At 39.8% G+C, this 25,488-nt stretch overlaps 1 protein-coding gene across 1 annotated transcript in view; it reads right to left on the bottom strand.

The window, feature by feature from the left end:
- Window positions 1-25,488, bottom strand: part of scube1 (signal peptide, CUB domain, EGF-like 1) — a gene marked incomplete at both ends in the record, with an annotated part of 184,741 nt that overhangs the window by 153,537 nt on the left and 5,716 nt on the right. The window contains one exon of the mRNA XM_083906981.1: window positions 15,443-15,565. Within this exon, the coding sequence (XP_083763107.1) occupies window positions 15,443-15,565 (123 nt within the window). The remainder of the gene's footprint in view (window positions 1-15,442; window positions 15,566-25,488) is intronic.

The raw sequence follows: 25,488 nt of genomic DNA, 5'->3' as shown, positions 1-25,488 counted from the left end.
GTGGGATCAGGGATGACTTTCCTGAACCTCAAAGCATCTCTATAAAAATGTCTTCCAACACAAACTCAAACTCTTTAGAACACCTGTATTTTTCAACTCAACTACGCACACAAGTGTTAGTGAGGTTAGGGTTATGGTTAAAAAAAGACAAGGGGAGGCAGAAAGTTACAGACAATGGCGTAAAAAAATTAAATGTGTGTAAAAATCTAACGTAGGAGTCAAACCCGTGTTGATCACACCAGAGAAACTTCAACTAAGCTACTTGATGATACACAACAAAGTTACCAGATTGCTGTTATTTGGGCACCTCTTTTAAAAACGTACCTATGGGTTGTAATTCATGCATATGACCCATAGTTCGTTTTTTCCTTATAAAACATTTTTAATCTTTTAAATGATTTAACAAACTTCTTTAATTTTTCTTAATTCAATCATAATTCATAATATCTCATGCGCTAGATTTCATCATTGAATTTAAAAAAATATATAAAATGCATCATAGACGGAATACTTAAAGTACACAAAGTTTACTATGATATGAGAAATTTTAAAATGAAGTAGTTAATATAATAATATATCTGTATAGTGTGTTCCATCAAAGTGCTTTACAGTAAATAAATAAAAACACACAAAGAAGAATAGATTAGATTAGAAAGAATATAATAGAAATACGAGTACCGCAAGCAGTATTAACAGGTTCAAGCTTAATCCGTGCAGATCGGTTAATGTACAGTAAAGTTAGAGGGTACTTCCTGTTTAAAATGGCTGACTTCCTGTTGGGTCAAAGACGTGTCCATTAACATGTTCAGGTAAGTTCCCTTGGCTCACATATCATGTTGCGTGGAGATCGGGCAATGTTCGGCAAAGTTACATTTTACTTCCTGTTTCAGCGGTTCCACTTCCTGTTGGGAGGTCATCTTTAGCTGACATTTTCAGGGCGGGTATGTGGTCTCATATCACGTATTATGTGGATACAACATTCCCTGTTATAGCAGCATGAAGAAGTGTGAAATGTAATGTTAACTCCAGCAACCAGTGGGCATTGTTTTTTAAATGTATTATTTTCAAATAAACGGCTCCATGTATGGAAGCATATGTGCGCCATTATCCAAATTAAAATGCATTAACAGAAATGCTTTTTCATTTTCAAAATGGAGCTGCATTTTGTAACTAATATAAAATTAATAATCAATATTTCAAAATGCATTTTAATTTTCAACTTCAAGACTGCTCATTCTGTGACTTAATTAAAATGATTAAAAAAATTACATTTAATATTTAATTTTCAAAACATCCTCCAGCAAAAAGGTAACAAAATCCAATTTGAAATGTCAAATTTGAAAATTAAAATGCATTAACAGAAATGCTTTTTCATTTTCAAAATGTAGCTGCATTTTTTGACTCATAAATAAAATTTATAATCAATATTCCAAACTGCATTTTCATTTTCAACTTCTAGACTGCTTATTCTGTGCCTTAATTAAAAGACAAAGCAAACAGAGAAATGCTTTTTCGTTTTCATGTTCGTCCGCAAAAAGTGTTTCATAATTCAAATGAGTTCGCAATACGAAGCGGTGCAGGATAGTGACGTCACTGGCCACTCCCTTTCTTCTGGCTCTGCTACATACAGTCACACAAACGAGTGGAGGACCATCGCAGACCAGACTTCACTGTTAAATATTGACATGTCAGACATTTCCCTGGTAATTGTCGGAGATTAACCCACGTTTTTAGGATTGTTAAAGTAGTTTTAACCGATCTACAGTTTAGCATTATTGTTTGGCTCGATCCTTGTGTCGGAGTTCTGCGGAGCACAGACTCCGTGTGACACAAACACACACAGCTGCAGCGTCTATGCAGCCGGTCACAATCTGGTGTGTTTGTTCCTAAACACACCAGACTCCTTATTGAGATTTTAGACTTTGTTGGAGATTAAACCATGTTTTAGGGATTGTTAGATTAGTTTTACTAATGGTGAACTCTGGTGAATCAGTCGTCGGCAGTCTGGCGAAGTCACGCGTAACACCTCCTCAGCACTATAGATATATATGGATGTGTCGTCCACGCTGCTGGCCAATACTGTCGTTGGACACTCTGCCGTAAGAAATCTATATTCTACATATCTATGCTCACCACGATTGGAAGAACAAGGGGAGTGACAGCAATTAACAGAAATGAAAAAGCATTTCTGTTAATGCATTTTAATTTGGATAATGGCCCACATTTGCTTCCATATCCATGGCATCAATCCAAGGGAGGACATTAGACCTTCCATCGTGAATTTATAAGAGTTTTGTTGACTGTTTTGACAAATCAGAACTTTGGTACCCCTATCTCGTATGCCATGAAACATTTGAAAAAACCTTTGAGAGAGAGAACGGTAGTTATCTGAAGAAGGTGGAAAAATAAAAAAAATTACACGTCCTTACCGGAGGACGTGCATCCAGGGACTGCACAAACTGACATAATGATTACATATAGATAGATATACGTATGTATAGATATAGATATACGTATGTATAGATATAGATTGTAATGGCAAAAGGCTATAGGGGAGAGTTGGCTCAGACTCAAAGAGGCAGAACGGTTTTGTTCACTGAAGTGGATGATTTATGATTGGATGATTTCCCACGTCCAACCCGGAGAGATAACTCCGCCCAATTGAAACCCACATTTCAACAGTTAAAAAGACAAATATTTCGAATTTGGATGAAAACAGATTTCTAATATTTTTACATGTACACTTTTACATAAGACTTTTGTGGATTTGTGTTTACAGAGGCTTTAACTGCTTGGGGCCCCACGTCACCTCACGTTAACCTGTGTGAAGCTGAAGGAAAATGAAGAGGAGTTATCAATCAGGAAGTTAGAAGAGGAAGAAAAAAAGAGGATGAAGAAAAAAGAAAGAAAGACACAGTTGTAAGTGGCGCTACTGGCGCAGATAATGATATAATCATAACAATAACAGTCACTGTCTAACTAACGGGGACACAGACAGCAGCTAACATTAGCGTCAGAATGCTAGCTGACGCTAACGCTAACTAGTAGAAGCAGTGCTTCAAAGTGCTGTTGAGGAATTTCCTGCTGTGGGTTTAGTACCCACAAGAAAACTATTTAACTTCTATACTTTATATTTTGTTTATAATGTGAGTTATTTACAGTGCAATGTATAGGGGGTTTTTTTAACCCTTATTTACAGCATTTAATTATTTCTATTTATTTATATTGTATTATAATGTGGGTTTTTTACAATGTAATATTTATTTTTTACTAAGTTTGTATAGGTTTTTACAAGTTATATACAGTATTTTATTGTTCTTTACATTTATATTTTCACATACTTTATTTATCTCTCCGTTCCTACAACAATATAAAGAGAAAATTTGAATTTTTTTGGCATATTTACGAATGGTAATTAATCGTGATTAATCGTGATTAATCCACAGCTACCCTGTGATTAATCTGATTAAAAATGTTAATCTTTTGACAGCCCTAGAAATAACTTAAAAAAATATAGGAAGGGGTGTCTTATTCTGTTAACATTTCTTGTCCTTACACTCGTATGTACAGTGGTATGCAAAAGTTTGGGCACCCCTGTAAATTTTCATGATTTTCCTTTATAAATCATTGGTTGTTTGAAAAAGAAATATCAGTTAAATATATCATATAGGAGACAAGCACAGTGATAATTGAGAAGTGAAATAAAGTTTTTAAAGATTTACAGAAAGTGAAAAATTGTTCCTCTGCAGATGTGGCCGCCATCTTTGTTGAAAAATATCAGCCGGCTCGCTGAATTTGCAGAGCATCATGTGTAATTTCATCTTCCACTTCTTAAGCCCGCATCGGAGCTCACTACATTTTGAGGGTTGATTATAAGGGTAAATCGCATTTCCCCTTGCTCGCCCCTACACGTGAACACGCAAAATTTAGGGTTAGGGGAAGTATTGGGACAGGGCCTTAAACAATGTTTGTATAAGAGGAGTCCGACTCACTTCCTGATAATAGGAAAACAATCCCATTACACACAGCATTATTAAAACCAGGGTGCAGAACTACGCAGGATGTTTAACCTAATTTAACAGCTTCGGAGTCATTGTGATGGTTAAATGTCTTATTACAGGGATGTTCTCTATGCATTTATGTGTATTTGCACTTCCTCAATGTTTGCTATTGTTGGAAAGGTGTTTGCTCGACCATTTTTATGAACAATGTCTGCTGCTGGTATGTTTTCGGTGTGTAGTGGACTGTTCTCCTATCAGCATGGACATAGCTCCGTGGGTACGTTGAAAACAAATGCACATGGCCATGAGAAGGGAAGGGAGGGGGAGCGTCAGATTTTACAACATAAAGAAGGAAGTTCCGCTTTAAATATATAAGTGTTTCCACCATGAATGAGCTTCAGATACTTACATGTATTAACAAGTAACACAATGTAGGATTTGCTCTCGGGTTCCCCCCAAAGTTCGTAAACAGTATTGTTTGTTAGAACTAGGGATGGGGCCGATCCGATCCAGTATCGGTATCGGGTTCCGATACAGACGTAATTGACGGATCGGAAATCTGTACAGTTGGATCGGAAATTTCCGATCTGGCTGTGTGTGTGTGTCTGCTGAAATGTCTCCACAAGTGATTCCCTGACTGCTCTGTTAGCTGGCTGTAAAAAGTGGAATGGGTTTCCTGAATTGAGGCGTGTCTCGATGAGACGCGGAGTAATGATGCACGACTCCGTTCAGGAAATCCATTCCACAGTTTACAGCCAGCTAGCAGGTGAGCATGATTGACCAGGAGTTAACCAGGAAGTTCAGCTCCGCAAACCTGCAGCCGAGCCAACGTAAACCCAGCCGTCACCGTTTTAAACGCCTGCTCGCTGAGGAGAACAGTTCTGACAGCGGCATAAAAACAATGAAAATCACACTCCTCCAAGCCAGGGTTCACGTTAGCCGGTATATATGCCGTTTATGGCTGTTGTCACAAAAAAATATCGCCGGCCAAAATGTCCGGTGAAATCAATGATTAACACGGAGACGCTTTTTATTTATTTAAAACGCTGGCATCGCGTTGTGTTTGGAGATTGAACATTCATGGCTCGTCTGTGACTCCGTTTATGTGTGTGTGTGTGTCTGTGACTCTGTTCGTGTGTGCGCTGCTATGCGCTCACTGTGTGTGTGTGTGTGTGTGTGTGTGTGTGTGTGTGTGTGTGTGTGTGTGTGTGTGTGTGTGTGTGTGTGTGTGTGTGTGTGTGTGTGTGTGTCGCCAGGGGTCTGTAAAGTCGCTGTAAACGTTGTAAAAGTCGTACATATCACACTTGGCTGTATAAAGGAGTTTATTAAAGCCTTATAATCAAAATTATGACAAAAACAATGATAATAATATTAAAGCAAACAGAGCATCCATATCGGAATAGTATCGGAGTATCGGCAGCTATCTAAAATCAGATATCGGGATCGGATCGGAAGTTAGAACTGTGGTAAAATATATGTCAAGGTAACGTTCAAGTCAACGATTCCTGGTCAACTCTGAAGGAGGACTTCTAATGCACAAACAACCATGCCATTAGACCAGGTACAGCAGCCAATGTTATAGCATTTTATACAAATATGATGACATTGTTTTATTTATCAAGACATTACAAAGCCATGCCATATGCCGAAAAGTACAATGTTGTACTACTTTTTACATAGTACCAATGAAGGCCGTGCAGACCTTGACCTGCTCAGGATGATATTCACCCTGTTATTAGTTCATGTACCACCAAAATAATCCAGGAGACATTATTTGAAAGTTGAAATACTACATTTTGTCACTTTTAAGGTAGAACAATCAACAACAGAAGAATTAAAACTGTTTTTCAGCCCGAGTCAACATCAGGCATCGTTATCCAAAACACTATTTAACATCCAGTATTATGGAGTATGATGAGTAGACTGGAGCTCTGTCTATAAACAGATGTCTGTCTGTGTCTGTATGTCTGTTAAGACATAGTGGATAGATGACATTTCTGAGCCAAATCACACAAACAACATAAAGCACAGCCTTTCTGAAACATTAACTTTTATCTAATTTCTCAAAATCCACTGCATGATTTACTGGACTGTTGAGTGACTGTTAGCTGATATGGAGTGATGCTGATGATGACCTGTGGGATGAGGAGAGCGGGCACTGGAGTCTCTGTTACTTCCAGGTGCTTCCAGGAATAGCAGATCCGGCTAATGTGCACTGGCCGACAAAGTGGCCTTTAATGCCTGTTGATGGAAAACACAGCCTGACAATTACGGCACCCATATCTAATCACAAGGTCAGGGGTCAACTCTCATCCACTATTCATCTTCATTTGGTGTGCCAGTCACAAGCTGTTACCTCATCACTGGAGGCAGGATGATTGATTTTAGTGTACAGTCAGGAGTCAATGAGGAGACACACATGCACGAAGGGTGAATTACAATTCCTTGCTTAACCCTCAATCTTAACCCTCAATCTCAAAAATGTGCGCTCCCTCTAGTGCAAGTGCTGTCCCAATTCTCAAAATTAAGATGAGGGCCAAGTTTAAGGGCTGTATCACCCTCAATATTGAGATTTTCCGAGACCACCCTTGGGAGCAAGGGCTACCCAGAATGCATTGCATGTTTTCACATAACAAAGATGGCGCCGAAAGCAGCGAAACGAGTATTCTACAGTCAAGTATTTTCTTTGTTAATAGAGATAAAAAAATATGAAAACCATTTTATTATCTTAGTTAAGGCCCATATTATAGATTACTGACGTCATTGTTGCATAACATTTATTTTTATTTTACGATCTTTCCGGCCGGTGCACACACACGATCGTTTGCTATCGTTTACTTTTCAATAAGCCATGGTGTGTGGTAACTGTCAGCTGAATATGTCCGTGGTTGTGGTATTTCCCTGCTGAAAAAACCAGCTTAGGATGGTTGATGGTTTTAGTTGGTTTTAGTTGGTCTTAGCTGGTCTTAGCTGGTCTTAGGCTGGTTTAGTTGGTTTACCAAGCTGGACAAGCTGGCAAGGCTGGTGTGTCAGTCGCTGGCCAGCTGGTATGGCTGGTCACCCAGTCAGGCTAAGTTGGTGTCAACCTGCCTGACCAGCAAAACCCGGCTGGTAGGCTGGAGTCAGCTGGTCTGTCCAGCTGACAAGCTGGACAGACCAGCAAAACCTGGATGGTAAGCTGGGCAAGCTGGTTGGATGGCCAGCCTCTTAGACTGACCAGGCTGGACTGGGCAAGCATGGCTCATAATTGTCATGATATGTATAAATAATACATCCTGATATATATATATATATATATATATATATATATATATATATATATATATATATATATATATATATATATATATATATATATGTATACATATGTATACATATATATGTACGTGTGTGTAATAGGGAAGCCACAAGGCAGTGCTGGTTAGTAGATTAAAAGTTATGGCTAAAACCTACAACAGGTCTATTGTGTTTGCTCTACAAAAATATATCAAAACAATAATAGTCCCTCTTTCCCATGAAGAGGCAAAGGCAGGTTGAGAAAATGAATACATGAACTATTGTTTTTAGAGGATTTACATGAACTGTCCTAATACCTGTGATCCATTCAAACCATGAAGAGCAATGAATAATATTTCCTAATATTTAGTTTCACAGTTTATATATTAATGACACACCAATACTCCAAAAAGTGATCGGTGTGGTCAAAGAGAAAAAAATATCATTATTTTGGCACATGTACTTTATGTGCCAAAAAACTTCACAACTTGATTGGGTCAAAAATCCATCAACGTTGTCTGTGCGTCGAACATCACACGTCATCACGTCGACAGAAGATGACACAACACACACCTCGCCAGGTTCTGAAAACCGCGAAGCGCGAGCCACCACCAGGGAACCGGACCGGCGAAAGGAAAACGGGAACAGAAGGTCTGTGCACACGACATACGGTATCTAATTCACACTTTGTGTTGCGTTTTCTATTAAAGTAGTATATTTATATAGTCGAGGCTAGTGGGTTGGTTTGGATAACAACGTAGCTAGCCATTTAGCCGCTAGCGTGGAAGCTCACAAGCTATCGTCTCCACCGGAACGTCTCTCTCGTCGTGTGCTTAATATCCCGAAGTCATGTAACGTTAACTCAATTTACTTTATTATTTATGTATGCAATTTTTCACCCACACATACACACACGTACATAGACACACGCACACACACACACACGTACACACACACACATACAGTTTTGAGGTGAGTTTGGAGTGGGATTTCGTCGGGGGGGGGGGGGTTTCCGTGTTGATGGCAGACTAAGCGCAGTGTTGGGAAGGCTGTATATTATGTATGTATATACACAACGTGTATATTACATACATTTTTATATATATACATATATATATATATATATATATATAGGGCGAGAGGGAGGATTGGTTTCTTTCACCCACAAACAAGCTTGTTATCTTCACATTGGATAACATTCTGCTGCTTGAATGCATTGCTTTTGGCATGGTGATATCTGAATAGTTAATATAGAGCTGAAACAATCGATTGCTAAATTAATAGTTTTCATTATTAAAACAAGATTTCTGAAGATTTTCTGACTTCTTAAATGTGGATATTTGCTTTGTTTCTTTGCTCCACATAACAAATAAATCATTTAGGTTTGTGGAAAAAAACAAGACATTTTAGAGCATCGTCATTTCCAGGTTTGACAAACACTGATCAGGTTTTTTTTTTTTTTTTTAACATTTTCTGTCATTTTATGGAGCACACAATTTCTTTTTGCGTTTGTTTCAGATCAATCGCGCTTTGTCACCAACACCCCCCATCCACAGCATATCAATTCTGCACTACTCATAGTGATAATTTGGATAGTTATGGAGTTGACTGCATTCCTTTTTTGTATAAATTCTTATGAAATATAATTCCCTTTTTTTTTTCTTTTTTTTTTCAATAGGTGGGCTGCACACATTTTCAGAACATGTTTATTGTAATGATAGACTCTCAATCAATTTGTGGCTTCTTAGGTCATTTCAAGTCTGAATCCTTTTTTTAATTGTTTTCTGTAATGTGAGCTATATGCCATAACCATTAAGACTTAAACAAAAAAAGTTAGGAATATTTTGCTATGTGTAGTGAAAGGTAGACTATTAAAGTTCCATTTTTTGAATTATAAATGCACTGAATAATTTCCAAATAGTAATCCTAACAAAGACTCATTGTTCTTGTGGGCACCAGGAAAAGTGTATCTTCTTGAGGCCAGATCCAGACCATATACCTACTGTATGTCCTGACACTGGGGAATGACAATCACCATCCATCTCAGGCTATTACTATTGTTGCCGGAGAGGCTTTGGAGCATGATTCAGGCCATTGATGTCTGCTTTAAGGCAATTTCATCTTCGACATTGAATATCCAAAGCACTGTAAGCATGTGTGGGAATTCCTACAGAGCGCAGTCTATAAAATGCCAGGAGGGGAGTCCAAACAGGTGAAGTTCCTTCAGACAAGAGTACTTTCGTGCAAGTAGAGCTAACTACCTTTTTCTAATTTACAGCCAACAGGTGTTGATTGTTGACTTATTTTATTGTTTGTGTTCCAGTGACCTGAAAGATGCTGAATTTGATTTTATATTGTAGATCATTTTCAATAATAAATGTTTTCCAAGATTCCAGTATTGTTTAAGTGTATTGCATAATATATGCTTTGCGTGACCAAACTCTGACCAGCTTAACCAGCTATACCACTGTGACCAGCTTAACCCGCAATGGTGACCAGCTAGACCACTGTGACCAGCTTAAGCAGCTTTGGGGACCAGCCTAAGCTGGGATGGTTTGCTGGACCACTGTGACCAGCTTAACCAGCTAAAGTGTCAAAAACCCCTCTAAACCAGCAAACCATCCCAGCTTAGGCTGGTCTGCCAGCGTGACCAGTCTAAGCTGGGATGGTTTGCTGGACCACTGTGACCAGCCTGACCAGCCTGGTCAATCTAAGCTGTTTTTTTTCAGCAGGGTTGTATGAGTATCATCTTATAACTAACTGACCTAATAACTTGACTGACAAGTTACTCCTTCTTCTTTTTTGGAGTTGACAGACTGGACGCAGCTTTCGCGTTATTCTGCCCCCCACAGTCTGAAGACGTATCTGCATTTAAGGGGTGTCCCATTTCTAAGTGACAAAATAACCCTCAACACTTGGTTTTGAGGGCCAGTTAAGATTAAGGGTTGAGCTTGAGGGTTAAGATTGAGGGTTAAGCAAGGAATTGGAATTGGCCCAAACACTTTCTCAGGTCAAATTTCAGGACATTATATAGATTTACATTAATTTCCAGAGACGAACACTAGCCATAACCACAATTTCACTACTTGCCAGACCCTTAACCCTAGACTGACCTAAACCTAATTATTCCCTTACCATAACTTTAAGAGGGTATATGAAGTGTATTGAAGCTACTGAGGCCTTTTTAACACTAGCTCCGCGATTCACTGATGCTCACTCATTGAAAACATTGAAAAACAGATTTTATAACAAAAGGCACACCAGATAAAATCTAAAGCTGCATAAGTCTGTGATATCATGGTATTTTCTTGTAATAAAAAAATTTAATAAAATGCAGTTGACATTCTGGCTCCATCGTGCAGAACCTCCACACACACTCAGACCGACACAGAAACACACACACAGATTCAGTGCTCACCTAATAACAGTCATGTAATGACATAGCAAATTTGTACAGACCGCAGGTTCAGGGGAGGATGATCATGTTCCTGAAAAGCCTTGAACCCTGTGTCGTCTCCTCTCAGAGGACATAGAGTCATTTATATTCAGGATGCTCCGACAGACATGCTCCGAGAGTGTGTTCCGAGAGTGTGTTCACTGCAATAAATCACAACAGAGCTACACAAATAAGATCTTGGATTTTAGTAGGGGAACTCCTATCCTGGGTGAAGGCAGCAGAGTCTGCCAATGATTTGATTTAGCTCTGCAGACACGTCTGCCAAGGACGCCAACTACAGAATCTCCCAAAAAAATGAGAGCCAATGACAAAACCCTGGCGCACTAGAGGCAGGCTTAAAACAATGACAATAAAGAAGCAATGTCTAGCCACTTTGTGTTAATCCGACATGGCAGCCACCGAAGAGAAGCTTTCATTCTATTTGGCTTTTGCTTCCATTTTAAGTGACACTCATTAGAAACTATTACTAGATAACCATCACTCCTCAAAAACTACAACAAGCCCATTTGTTTACATGTTTTGCATTGCTTTGCATATGTCAACAGGAGTCGATCAGACCAATCTGTTACAGATATCATGATTTATATTGTGATTTGAGTCACTGTTTTGGTGGGTCCACATGATGGAAGTGTGGGAAACACTGATGTGCAATTAAAACAAAGGAAGTATATTTAACTTCAGATACTGTTTTCAGAGATGTTTTCTATGAAAAAACCCTAGTGGTGTGTTTGAGGTTTGTATTAATTCACTCAAATAACAAGTTGAAACTTTGTCATAGATTATGTCCTTTGGACTAAATGGATGTAGGGTATCAGCTCGCTCAAGATAGAGTCAACATGTATCTCGGATGGAGACCATGGCTCTTTGTTCAAAGACAAAGATGGCCATAAAGCTCAGTCACTCAAGACCCCTTACCTTTCCCCTCTCACCTCTTCTCAACTGGCTGTCCTGTAAGGACACAGAGTCCAATTCTTCTTCCTCAATTCCTCAATTGATTTTCAATTCCCCTTTTATTTTGGTAATGTTCTTGTCTTCCTGTTACGTTGTCACCTTGTCGTTCTTGACACATCTCTAATTCTCTCATGCACTTCACCTGGTGATCCTTTCGTAATCACTCCCACCTGCCCTTAATTCCCTCTTAGTGTCCCCAGTTCCCTCATTCTGTCAGTATATTGTTTATGCTGTCAAGAGAAAGCCTAATCCAAGTCTGTCTCGCAATTTCAATCTTCTAGCTTAGGTGCTACGCTTTTGTTTGAGTTATTTAAAGGACAAAGAATTCCTGCATTTTTGTTGTTTACTAATTTAAGTTTGTTTCTTTATTTTTGATTATCTAGACGCTTTTTGTTATTTCATTCTGAGATTACGAAGTGTTCCTGATTTTTGTTTTGATTTGAAGAGAGTTAAATAAAGACTCTTAAATCTTCCATCGTGCCTCCAGTCTTGTGCATATTGGGTCCAGCTGTGTTCTGCCTCCCTAACATAATCTCTAAACCTGTCCATCATGGACACTCCAAACTAAAATCTCAGCATCTTCAGCTCTGACACCTCCATCTCCGCCTCCTGCCTTTTAGGCAGTGCCACTGTCTCCTGTGTTAAAAATAATACGCACTTCGAAACTTTTGTTCGGTCAGATGAGCGTATTATAAGTCGTAAGAGGAGCATGTCACGGCCCTCTTTGAGATTTTGTACACCCGCATGTTCAGTTTGATAATTCATATGCTTTGAGACTAAACTCCTGTGTTCGAAACCTAACATTGCATTGAATGATGTGTGAATGCCACACCTTTGCATGCATGAATCCACTTCCTGATTGTTGGCCACACCAAATTTGCCCCCGACTGTGGCTTTGGACTAATCAAGCAAGCATTCACGAGGACCAGAGTCAATACTTTGGCAGACATCGCTCAGGTTAGTTCATTTTATTAGACTGCAATATGTAATGTGTAAAATGTGATTTATTTTGGAAAAGTAATATAATTATTTTCATTGTGGTTCTTGCTGTCAACAGGTAGTGGAACACAGCTCTCCTGAAAGTCGCCTCAATATTCCGCAGCTTGTTGGAACGGCAGATGGCAGAGTGATAATAAAGACCATCGACTGGCAGACACATCTGAGTCCCTACTTTCGAAAGCTCCCACAGATCAAGAGTTATCAGCACTTTAGGTATTTAGATTCAAACTTGTGCATTTTATGAATAAAAAAAATCATGAATGGACATAATAGTGTTCCATGTGAACAGTGAGCCATGTTTTAAATATCCTGTTGTGTGCTTCTATTCTGTCACAGCTTTGATGCCAACAGACCAGGTGTGGTGCTTGCTCAAACTCACAGTGATGCAGAGCCTATCGAGTTTCAGCTACTGCGCAACCCAGGAGTTCTGCCCCCTGTTGACAGTCTTCCTGTCCTGGCCCCACCTGGACTGACCATGGACAGGCAGACGTATCTTTTTGAAAAAATCAGGCCTTTCTGTTCTGATGAGGTAAAAGACTTCACATGCCCAGAACCAAAGGTTAACGCACAGAAGAGTAAGCAGAAGAGGGTGCGTTTGTGATGTCACCATTTAGCCGCATATCAACTGTGATGGACAGAGTGGGTACAGCCACATTGTTGGGGAGGAACTGTTATTGAAGATGATAATATAGTCCATGGTCTGGAAAATATTGAACTCTCCTTCACACACTTAGATATATTTTATTTTATATTTGAAGTATGTATCCATCTTTCACCTTTCTTGTTTCTCATTTTTATTCAAGTGCTTTTTGTAACAGAAGAATTTCCCTCTGGGGATCAATAAAGTAAATTCTGATTCTTATCAGTCCACTGAAGTACTTACAGCAAATAACACTACATTGACATGAACTACATTCATTCCTTTGTTTTCAAACTGATACACTGTTTCTGTCCTGTGGGCTAACAGACATCAGATGTCACTGACAGCTAGACTGGGTGGGGGGTTGTGACCAATGTTAATGTGATGCAAATGAGCAGCTATTGGCCTGGCTCCTCAAGTACCTAAACTCCCTAAAGCAGTTTGAGGAGTGCCTACATTCAAATGGCCACATCTTCTTCTGATCAGATGGACATGTGTTTGACATTGTTGGAAAGCTTAGAAATCACACTTTCAGGATCTGTAAATAACTCCAAATGTCCCAAAGTAGACTTGTGAACGCTTTTGCCATGGCTGGACACATATTAATTAGATGTTTAATTATGCATGTTGAACATTATCTAAGCAGTACATGTTGAAAACAATCTATAACTAAGGGAATTTGGGCAAGGAGTTCTCAATCATGGCTACCGAAGCGTTGTGGATGATGCTTGCAGTCTTGTGTTTAGACACAAAAAGAAAAGAAAAAAAAATGGTTGTGGACACGTTCTTGGGTGTCACAAAAAGGACATTAAGGATTGTCTGTCCAGAGAGAACTTGAGGTAATCCTCTTCACCGTGTTTGTCTGTATGTTACACGATGTCAGTGCACTCTATCCAAATGGTCACCTTCCAGGTGCACTTTGTCTGTCAGGTGTCAGTGATGTCAGACGAGGTAGGAAAATACAAATATGCAAACATGCTAGACATCTCATCACAGCATTGTGAATGCCGTGATGAGAAGAACAAGTCTCTGTTCTTCAGTTATGTTACACTACACGTCAGCGTTCCAGACATTCATAGTTGAGTCTGATACTGGAAATGTGTCGATCAAGACCAAATCACTTGAAAATCGGCCAGAATTTGTGTAGTCAGATTTGACATTAATTGCAGTGAAGCCTACAGTGTGTGCATTCATGTGCACATATGTGTGCATGTATGCATGTGTAAGTGAGATAAGACTGCAGAGAGAAAGTGGGCAGGCTCCAGCTGTGTTGTGCTGTGAGGCAGGAATGAGTGGAGGTGTGAACACATAGCCAGGCTCTGCCCCCATCTCACCCTCACACCACTGTGCACTGCACTTCCTCTCTGCTAATTAGGAGAACTCATTTAGGGGCAGGGGTGAAACAGCTGTCGATGCCACTGTTATCGCATCACAGGTGGAACTGGGTTGTGAACCTGGGCCTTTCAGCATGGAGTTTGCATGGTCTGGCATTGGTTTTCTCCTATTTCCTCTCACAGTCCAAAAACATGCAGAGGTTAATTGGACACTCTAAATCAGGGGTGTCAAACGAACGGCCCATGGACCAGAACCAGCCCACCAGAAGGTCCAATACAGCCCGCAAGATGAATTTGTGTAAACTAATGTTGTAAGAATGATGTGGCCCTGAGTTGAGTTGTACGTGCAGGAAGAGAGAGAGCAGTGCTGTGTCCGCCTCCCACTCCACCCCTCCCTTCCAGAGTCGAGGTTGCCAGAGTGGTTGGTATACAACTCTGTCAGCAACGAGCGAGCGTTTTATCATAATTGAGTGGCTCTAAGACACAATTCTGTAAATAACTCAAAATGTCCCTCGGTAAACTTGTGACCAGTTTTGCCATGGCTGGACACATATATGTCACTTACATCATCCCTGACAGTGACCTTATTTTATTTTCAGCTTTACTGTACAAAAGACACACACATCATTTTTCCATAATGCACATGGCTTTCTGGCAGAGACTTTGCCAACATTCCCAAGTTTCTCCTTTTCAAACTGTTATGTTTCTGAACCTTGCAGTAATTCATTGTAGAAATTTGCACTTTGCAATTAGTGAGAGGAGAGTGTAAGTGTAGGAGACTCACCCTCACACTGTTTTCCGTCTCCTTTGTAGCCCGGCTTGCAGATGCAGTTGTAGGACTTTGGCGTGTTCTGGCAGAGAGCATCGATGTGACAATCATCTGAACCCTCGGCACACTCGTCTGCATCTGTACACACAGAAGACATCGACATTCATTCACATGTTCAGCTTTTTCCTTTACACAATGCGCAGATCTCTGTACAAACATGAAAATAGTTACAAGTCTTACTTTTTATACGTAAAATCATTTTCAAAATGATTGGCCTTGCTCAGAGGTCACTTACTAATTGCTTGGGTAATGCCGTTCTATTCTGACGTGGACCTCCATCCATAAAGCACTGATAATTCAGGGCTGTGTCCAGAGTCACTGTATACAAGACAGTTACAGTGGCTAGCCAGCTCAATTTGTAATAATGACTCCAACTCTTATTTAGTGAATTTCAGCACTTCAGTTTAAAGTCCCGAGGTCAAAGGCAATGCGCTACAGGAGCAGCTCCATTCCTGCAGCAATAATCTTTTGAAATAAGAAGATATAAACAGGTATTTTATTGTGGCATTTTCTTTATGGTCTTTTACTATTTTTGGTTGGTTTAAATCTTCTTTTATTCAGTTTTAAATCCTTTTGGAGAACTTATCCATCCCCATGTCTTGTGCAGATTTATCTCAATGTCTGTCTGTGTGAAATATGGATGCCCCTCTTCAATGCAAACCAAATCTGCCAATAAATAAAGTTATGAACTGACCTGAATTGCCACGTTTTACACATATGCATTTGCATCTAGACTTTATGATACCAGAGGTCCAGGAAATTCAGACAAGTTACATGCACTGTAAATTGTCACATGACACCACACCGAAAACAGTTGAGCATTTTGACTGGTCAGTGAGTGAGACACCTCAACTCTGCACTTCATTATGACTCCTGATGTTTAACCTGATTAAATGTTGGTGTAGTAAGGTCAGGTTATTTTTTTATCTGTGGTCGTGGTGATCTGATATTTTATTTACAGACTGTTACTCTATGTTCCAATATACCATATGTCTGCAGTGTCTGCTAAATTACAACTCCCAGCTGAGCAGTACTAAGGCAACATACACTCCAAAATACTGTGTGATGTTGGAATATTAGTGCATGGTTAGAGATTGATATTGTCAGTCTTTGTGTATTTGTCTTAGCTCATGTTAGCTAGCTAAGGAGCTATCCAATTAAAACAATACCAAATAACAGACATACATTAAAATAGTAATTTAACTCTTGTTAAATTGTCACTTAACAATGTCACCGAATACAACATTACATTAATTTAGTTTGGTTGAACGGTGATGATCTGGAGTGGAAATTGCTGCACAATGCACAAACAATAGAACCCACCCACCCCATCTGCCTTACACATTTCCTTTTCTGAAAATCATATAAGAGAGTACATGGTAAGGAGGGCTGAGCGTTATGGCCTCAAAATAAGATTACGATATATTGAGCAGCTCACCTCGATAATGATAAAATGCGGACAATTGCAGGGCCTGCAGAGCTTTTGAAAATTTGGGCTAAAAAAGGACCTTTATGGTGAGGTGGTAATAAGTGGTAAGAAAGGGCAAGTAACTCAAATTGGGAAAGTTACCACAGACGCAGAACATTACAGAACTGTGTATGACAGAAAACATGTACTTTGGGAAGCAGCTGGGGGAACACATGAACACAAAACCTCTTTATTGGCAAGAGCAATATAACTAGGAAAACACCAAAATAAAAATTGTTGGCTGAAAACAAAAATCAGGCAACACTTGAACGCTGAAACCGAAAAACCAAAATAAATGATTATGCCAATTCTGTACCATTATTTTTTTGGGGGGGGGAGGGGGGGGGTCAAATCGAATGTTGTTCTTATGGCTGGGACTGTGTGTACCTCACTAAAGTCAAAGCATTGCAAGTATAGTATATTATATTATACGTGACGGGCCACTCCTGTGTCGTATCCAACACAGCCTGGATCATTTCTCTACGCACAGCTTTATCCCCACATCCAAATAATGATCTTTATGTTGAGGATCGAGTACAGTTGGGATGAAGTGTAGGGGATCCAAGTAGAACTTAGTAAAGCGTGTTGACAGACTCTTAAGAGCGCACTTTTCATTATTTTCACTGCATGGTCGCAACCTTTCGGTAGAAGACACTTTAGTGCTGCAATTAAGGGAATAACAGATGCATCAGATGAGCTGATATCTTTAGTTAACTGCTGAAAGGGGGCGAGAAGAGAGGGAATGTTCTGTCGGGGTGAGTTCATAATCTGATCTTGGACAGACTCTAAGCAGGTATAGACAGCCGTGTGCTGGCTGCAGTTTTTGCATGCGTCATCACAACATCGTTTCGGTGGTTTTGTTTGAGTGATAAAAGTCTTTCGGCTACCAAATTTTAAATATACATATTTACTGGCAAGAAAAAAATAAGGGCTGTGTGTGTGTGTGTGTATGTGAATTGTTTGGCGGAGGCTGTACCCGCGGAGTTTGAAAAGCTTACTCGCAGACATGCGAGTAAGCTTTTCCCTGCGATGCACTGCTCAGTGGAGGAAGCCGGGCTGGCTGCGGGAGAGGTGGTCGGGTATGACAGAGTAAAGTCTGCCTCGAGGATGAATGGGGCCATAGTAGTGTTCTTAGACAGCACGGCTAAGGTTAGCGATGTGGTGGAGAGGGGAGTAGTCATCAAAGACACTTTCACTCCCGATCTCCCAAACTAAAGCATGTGTGTCACAGGAGACAAGTATACATGATACTGAAAGAAAGAAACACTGATCTGAGCCTGTCCTTTTCTTTTAAAGTTTTAATTATGTGGTTTTCATTTCCTCAGAAACGATGAAATGTTTTGGTTGTGGGGCAGAGGGACACCTTGTCCGCTCCTGCCTGAGGGATTGCGGAACCTAATGAAGAATAGGTTACTCCCTATCTACTCCCTATATGATGCCGAGGCTGTTTGTGGTTGGCAGAGAGAGATTATAGGGTCGCCCGCAAATTAATAAATAAATAAAGCGGATCATCACAACGTAACGGCAGCGGCAGCTGCTTTTTAGTCCCAGTTGGTCCCTGGTTTCATCTGTGTTAATTCAGTCAGGCCGAGTATCCATTATGCGTGCCAACAGCCTTTGATCAGACATCAGATTCGACGGGACAATTTATAATGATATAAATCTATGTGCTGATTCAGATAATCACAATAAATAGTGGCTGTGTTGTTATTATGTATTGCAGTTAAATGTGCCTAGAACTGTGGAAACCTGCCTGTGAGGTTTTGGTGACGTGCGCACTGCGCCAAACTATCACTCTGCCGCCTGCGCTTCTGTTAAAGAAAGGCAGGGAACAAAGGACCTTTTTTTGAAAAAGGGTCCCATGTTCCCCTGTTACATACAAAGTGAGGAACATAGGACCTTTTTTGGGGAAAACGGGGAACATAGAACCCAGGGAACATAGGTACGACCCCGAAATAAGTGAAAGAGAAGGGGAGGTGAGGGATGAATAGAAGGAACCTCAGATTCAGAAAGTGAGACAGAGGCAGTGAGTGACAGGGAGGAAGAGGGTCCTAGAAGAAGGAAGGGGGTTTTTATCATTTTTGATTATTGCTTTTTATTTTAGATTTTACTTTAGCTATTTATACTTTTACTTTTTAAGAGCTGCACTGGGCTTGTTCCTGTTGTTCATGATAAAACAGTAATTAGTTTTAAAGTATTTTTATGTTTGTTATGTTAAATCCATTTATTACAGTTGGGGATTCTTGCGCCATCCCATGCCACCCTGCCAAGACCACTTGCTCCCGCTTTGCCACCCCATATAGAATTTTCTAGATCCGCCACTAGCACTCGCCAATTGCATGGAGACGCAGCTCCCTTGTTCTCCGGTTCAGAAAAAACCTGGCATCTAATTTCTTTTTCAGTATATTTTCAGTACAGGGCCCGCAGACGCCCGGATTCTCTCCTAGCTAAAAGCCTGTCTCTTTCCCTTCTTGTTACAGACTGAAGGGCGTGGAGTCACGTGATTACACACGCTGTACACAGCTGAGCTTCTTAAAGGGACATGAACATACTGGTGGGCTGCCTACCTACACACAGTCAAAAAAGACAAAAGCTACTTTTATTTTCTTTAGAAAAAAAAACACAGAATATACCAACATGTGCAAAATGACGTTGGTTATTGTAGTAAATTTCGGCATTGGTAAATTTTTGGTTTATCGCTCAGGCCTAATGGTAAGTATTTTTGGCTTTTAGTTTCTCTTTTTTTTTTGAAAATGTGATGCATGTTGTAACTGAAGTTTTATTTATTTTGTTTTTCAGGATGTTCAAGACAACCAGGATGCTATGGATTAGACAGTCATATGAATCTATGTCATAATGGTGGAATGTGCAGAGTCTGCAGATGGCCTGGCAGATGTTGATATAATCATTAAAGGTGTGGAAGTTCTCCATGAGCTTGACAACATTGCAAATAATGCACATGCCATTTTGTCCATTTTGAGCTATCCAACAAATAATTTGAGGTTATGCAAAAACTTGATGCAGCTAGATGGCAACAAACTCTCAAGAAAGGTGAAATGGCAGGAAGGAATGTATTATTTTTTTTAGAATTTTTACTGGATATTTGTTCACCCTATTCATGTAGTTAATCTTTTAAAAAATGGTATCTTCAGATTTCGTTGTATAGCATTCAGTAATTGTGAGGGGAGAAAAGTACTTTTTTTTGCCATTCTACCTGCTTGGAGCTTCTTAAAGAATATAGTTTTAAGGTTTGGTTTGTTTAGTAGGTCCTGTAAGATATTTATGTTGCAGTTTTCCATTGGCAATAAATATTTTTCACAGAACCAAGGTATTGTGATTTGAATGTCTTATTCTATGTAAACTGTTGACATAATTAGATTTAGCAGATCCAACATAAATTCACTAGCTTTATATCAATGGAAACTATTTAAGTTGTGCTTATTCAAGTCAGCTAAGTTGGAACTACAAGGAGTCGTTCAGTTGGTGGAGTTAGGATTACACTAGTGAGTTAGGTAAGTGTAATGAATGTCTGTTTAGTTAGCTGAACACTGCCTGGTCAATAAAGGCTAACTTGACCAGATAAAATTGAATGACTTATTACAGTCATGTTGGTTTCACATAAGTTAGCTATTTCCTCTCTAATAATAGTATTTAATTAATTTTAACATGACACAGTTATGTGGAAATTGTTGCCTATCTATTTTAAAGCTATACTTACCTTTCTTGCATGTCTCACAGCACTTAATAAAAATTTGAACATGGACACCTCTGCCTCCCTCAAAGTCCCACCCTCTAGGGCAGAATGGCAGCTGCTATGCGCATGCACAATTCATTAGCAGCCTGGACACAGACTGCGAAGGTTATCCGCTCTACTCTGACTGTAGGTTTGGACTGTGGACTTTACTGTGCTTTGGTTGTGATCCGCTGCTTGTTGAGCTTAGTAACTGCAGAGAACACTTCCCTGTCAGAGATGCGTGCGAGAGAGACGGAGTCAAGGTGCGCGACAGAAGACAGACAGGTAGCTCGGCGAATTATTTTATTCAGTCCGAATTTTTTAATTGGTTATACTTTTATCATAATAATATGATGATTAAATAATGAGTTTCAAAACCTGGTGGGTTTATCTTCGTTTTAGAGTGTCATACGCTTATTAGGAGCAATTTAAGATTACAAAAGAAAAGTGTAAAAAATGCAAGAAAGGTAAGTATAGCTTTAAGTCCATTGAACAACCTATTTTTTTGAGCATAGGCACACATCATCCTGCTGATTGTAGTGATTGCAGTAAGGCTATACTGTTCACGTATGAATTTTTCTTTCACAGTGGTGTCTGTACTGCCCTGATGAATGATCTTGGTATTAAAAGTAGATATTTCTTGTAATTTGAGAATTCACAATAAATGAATCCCTCTTTATCTGACCTGCTCATTAGGGTGCACCATTTGCCCCCAATTTGGAAATTCAACTTGTGCCCAATTTTAAAATGTGACAATACTAATGAAAAGAAAATGTGTAGAATATTAGCTGGATTGAATAGTATCTAAGCTGTCCACCAAGCCTCTAAAGTTGCTTCTTAGCGGAGCCTGTATCCCCGCTCTGGAAAAATCTGTTTTTCGTAAATAACCTCCAAAATAATGCATTTAGGCCTACAGTGCCAATGAAAGTTGAATATAAATGAGTCTATTGCACCTCTTTTGGTACCAGTCTGATATCTCTATCTTCAGTTGTTTCTAAAATATTGCATTTACCCCATAATTCTTAGCGTTTCTTTGTCCCAGTATCTATAAAAAGCAGATGTGAAGGTAGTCCAGTCATGGTCTTATGAAAATCCTTTTTTTTTTCATATTAATGGAACCAAACCTACAAAGATACATGTATATCAAGACTTGTGCATTATTCTTGTGCAAGTTCTTGCTGCTGTTGTTATCCTGTAGTCCTTGTCAGTATGTTGTCACTATGGCAGCTAAGCCATTGCAAAAGGATAACAGCCCAAGCCAAAATGCTAAATCAGCATCAACAAGAAAGTCCAAGTCCATATATTGACTGGGAGCTACAATAAGCAAAGATGATGCTATCATAACAGGTTCCAGGCTTCCCAACTGTAATCAAGTCCTCAGATGTCTGATGTGGTACATCCAAGACGGAGCATCTGAGCTGCGTTCCAAATGGGATGCAGCAAAACTGGTGATGGCACAACTTCAAATCTTCTACCAGAAAGCCAACATCTCAATGATATCTCAGATAAAGGCCATGCAGAAGAGCCTTGTCAGATGAGAATGCCAAGATAAGAGCCATTCCAAAGAACCAGAGGGAGCTGCCGGCTTCACAGCATAAGCTACAGAAGATGCAGGTCAAGCTTCAGGAGACGTTTGCCATCTGGCCTTCTAATGTGGAACAGCTCATGAAGAACCAAGAAGATCTGACATTTCTCCACTCCATGAGAAACAGCTCGAAAAGCAACCTTTGGTGCTCTGGACAAGATGACTGCTGCAAAGAAGAAGAGGAAGGAAGCCTGGTTATCAGCGGACAATGAGAGAAAACGCAGGTATGAGGAACAGGCATCCACATTTAAGGGAGCCATCAGCAGCAGAGATGGTGAGTATTCTGATGATGATGAATCTTTGCAGCAGCCTTCCAAACAGCGACCACACAAGCATGTCAAAAAGACTGGCACCTCCGTTTTCATTCCTCATAAAGCTCACTACAGCGCAGAGCGTAATGAAGAGGAAGAACATTACCAGAATATCCTGCAGGTGGTGGAAGCAGACAGAAAGAAAACACAAAACTTGAGGAAAAAATGTAAAGAGTGTGTGTTCTTTGATGTTAAAACATCAATCATATGGTGCTTAGTTATTTAGAATTCTGTATGTTTTATCTATGTTCATGGATTACCCATTTGCTCAGTTATGATGTTTGTAGGATGTTTACAGTTTGTCTTACACTTTGAAATTTAAGGTGTTCATAGTTTTAGAATAGGGTAATCTTTAGTTACACAATGTTATGATATTGCGAGTTAATGGAATATAATTTAAGATTTTATCGATAGCTTACTTTCCCCCCCAAAATGACAACTGACATATCTCAGGAAGTAATAATGATAGAGACACACAACTAGCACCAAATGATGTGCAATGTCTATATTTATATTCAACTTTCTTTGACATTATAGGGCTAGATCTATTATTATTGTTGTTACTTAAGAAAAAAACAATATTTGTATGTCCGTCGTTAGTTGGAAACTTCAGCGGCTCGGTGGATCAATAGAATTTAATAACATTTCTCATGGAAGTTTAATTTAGTTAGTGTAAAAAATATATTCTCGGTAAAAAAAAAAAAAAAAAAAAAGTGGGGCAAATGATGCACCCTACTGCTCATTTATCATGTACACACTCAACTGGTAGGAAACAAAGGGAGTTGGTATAATAAACAAAAATGTTTTCCTCTTGTAGCTTTGACAGGATTTGAATAAAATGGAATTAATGGTAGATGGTTTTGTCGCAATTCCTGACCAGTATAGTTCTCACACACTAATATGTAAAGTTGCTTCATTCTAGCCCTGTTCATACCTGGTATTAACATAACTGATGAGCTCAAATTCCCAAATCAGATATGATATCAGTTCCAAAGCTACTATTCAAAAAAATCACTGGATGTGTCACTAAATACAGACTGTAAAGCGTAACCGTCATGTGACCAGAATGTAAATGAGGTCATGTTAGCTGTGGGGACTCAACTCAACTTTATTAATAGAGCGCTTTAAGCAGCCATAGCTGAGACAAAGTGCTGAACATGACAATAAATAAGACATGGCTCATAAAAATATAGGAAATGAAATAAAACAATAAGACAATAAAATAAAAAATATTAAAACAATAAAAACAATACTATAAAACAATAACAATGTTTAAACAATAAAACCATTACATACTAAAACAAGAGTCTCATGCTGAGTTGAACGCAGAAGAGTAAAAATGGATTTTAAGATGCGTTTTAAAAATAGAAATCCAGGCCACGGGAGTTGAAGAAATCCCTCAGGATAAACGTTTTGTTTACCAGTGATCTGGCGTTCACCAGGCCAAACCTACCGGGAGCCGGGTGCTTCGGTTCGGCTGATCGCGGAGAAGGTGGCAGCGACTTCAGGAGCTGGAGGTTCACACCGCGCTGGGAAAGTCGCGGAGGGCAGGTGCAGCGGGGCCGGAGTCCCTTAAACGAGCCGATGACAGGTACAAGGCAGGCGTCAATTGGATCCAGGAAACGCCAAGGTACGGCGAGCGGATGAGTTAGTCCATGTCCTGTCCGGGAGATGGGCGACGATTGAGCCAGCCAGACTTTCAGCTTCACCAGTCGCCCGCCGCGTTTGCCACGGTGGCGGGGAGGCTTTCCGCCGAGGAGGTGGAGCAGAGGCCCGGCACAGGTAAGTCGGGATCCCCGCAAGTAGCGGAATCGCGGTTTTCTGCCCATTATGCTTGAATGCACATACTTCTCCGACATTTCGTCGCAGAGACTCGATCTGAATAGTGCCAAGGGCTATAAACAACAGAAACATCAACCATAGTAGGAGCAAGAGGCGGCCAGCAAAACACAACATCGCCATCTTCAAAAATGAAGATGGCGCCGTTGAGCGAACATGAGCGAAAGGCGAATGTTTATTTATCCATAAACTACATTTTTGTCCATTGTTGTTTTTTGTTGTTGTCTTATTGTTTCTTTTATAGTTTTTAGCTTTTGTTTGAAGTGTTTTAATTCTCGGTACAACGCTGTTAAACTGGGGGTTTTTTAAGTGCTGGATTCGATTGATTAAAGTTCAGATCTTTAATATTGGTTAATTGCAAATGCCTTTTTCCAGATCATTCTGTTCAAGGACACCCTTAAAGAGCCAGGAGGGAAATCACAAGGCCTTTGTATTACAGAGAGGAGTGAGGTCAAAGGTCAAGGTCCAGTAAAAGACAACATTCAGTTGACAGAGGCTTTAACAGCTCCACAGATGATCAGCTTATTGATAGAAGAGTTGGTCACATCTGGGTTTGAATCCTGGGGCAGAGGGCCAACTCATTACACAGTGTACACATGCACACAGAGGGCAGGAACAGAGGAGGAGGGGGACCTCAATGTCTCTGTATTGACACCCATTCACTGTGGATGGAGGTTGCTGTTGTTGCTGCTGCTGCTCTCTTTCTGCTGCCTGTCTTGTCTGTCCCTCCTGGGACTTTAACGTCCATTCTGCCCAACCAATCAACCCCCGTCCTCAATACATATGCACACGTGTCTTTCTACAGTCATGAGGACACTAATGAACATCATTTATTCCCTTGCCTGTGCTCTTAAAATTAATTTTAACGCATACGGAAACTACAGTACTGTGTAAAAGTCTTAAGCCATTATTACATGTGTTTGCAACACGTTACTTTATAGTTACAATATGTTGATGACACCATCCTTTATGGGTTAGCTTCACTAACGTTACCTTCATAAATAAAAGTATGGATTTTTACACCACCATAACCATCCATCCATTGTTTTCCACATTATCCTCACT

The sequence above is a fragment of the Microchirus variegatus genome, assembly GCF_963457635.1.
Source record: "Microchirus variegatus genome assembly, chromosome: 20".
Classification (NCBI taxonomy): Eukaryota; Metazoa; Chordata; class Actinopteri; order Pleuronectiformes; family Soleidae; genus Microchirus; species Microchirus variegatus.
The sequence above is the reverse complement of the archived record's forward strand: the minus strand, read 5'-3'. Positions and strand labels throughout refer to the sequence as shown.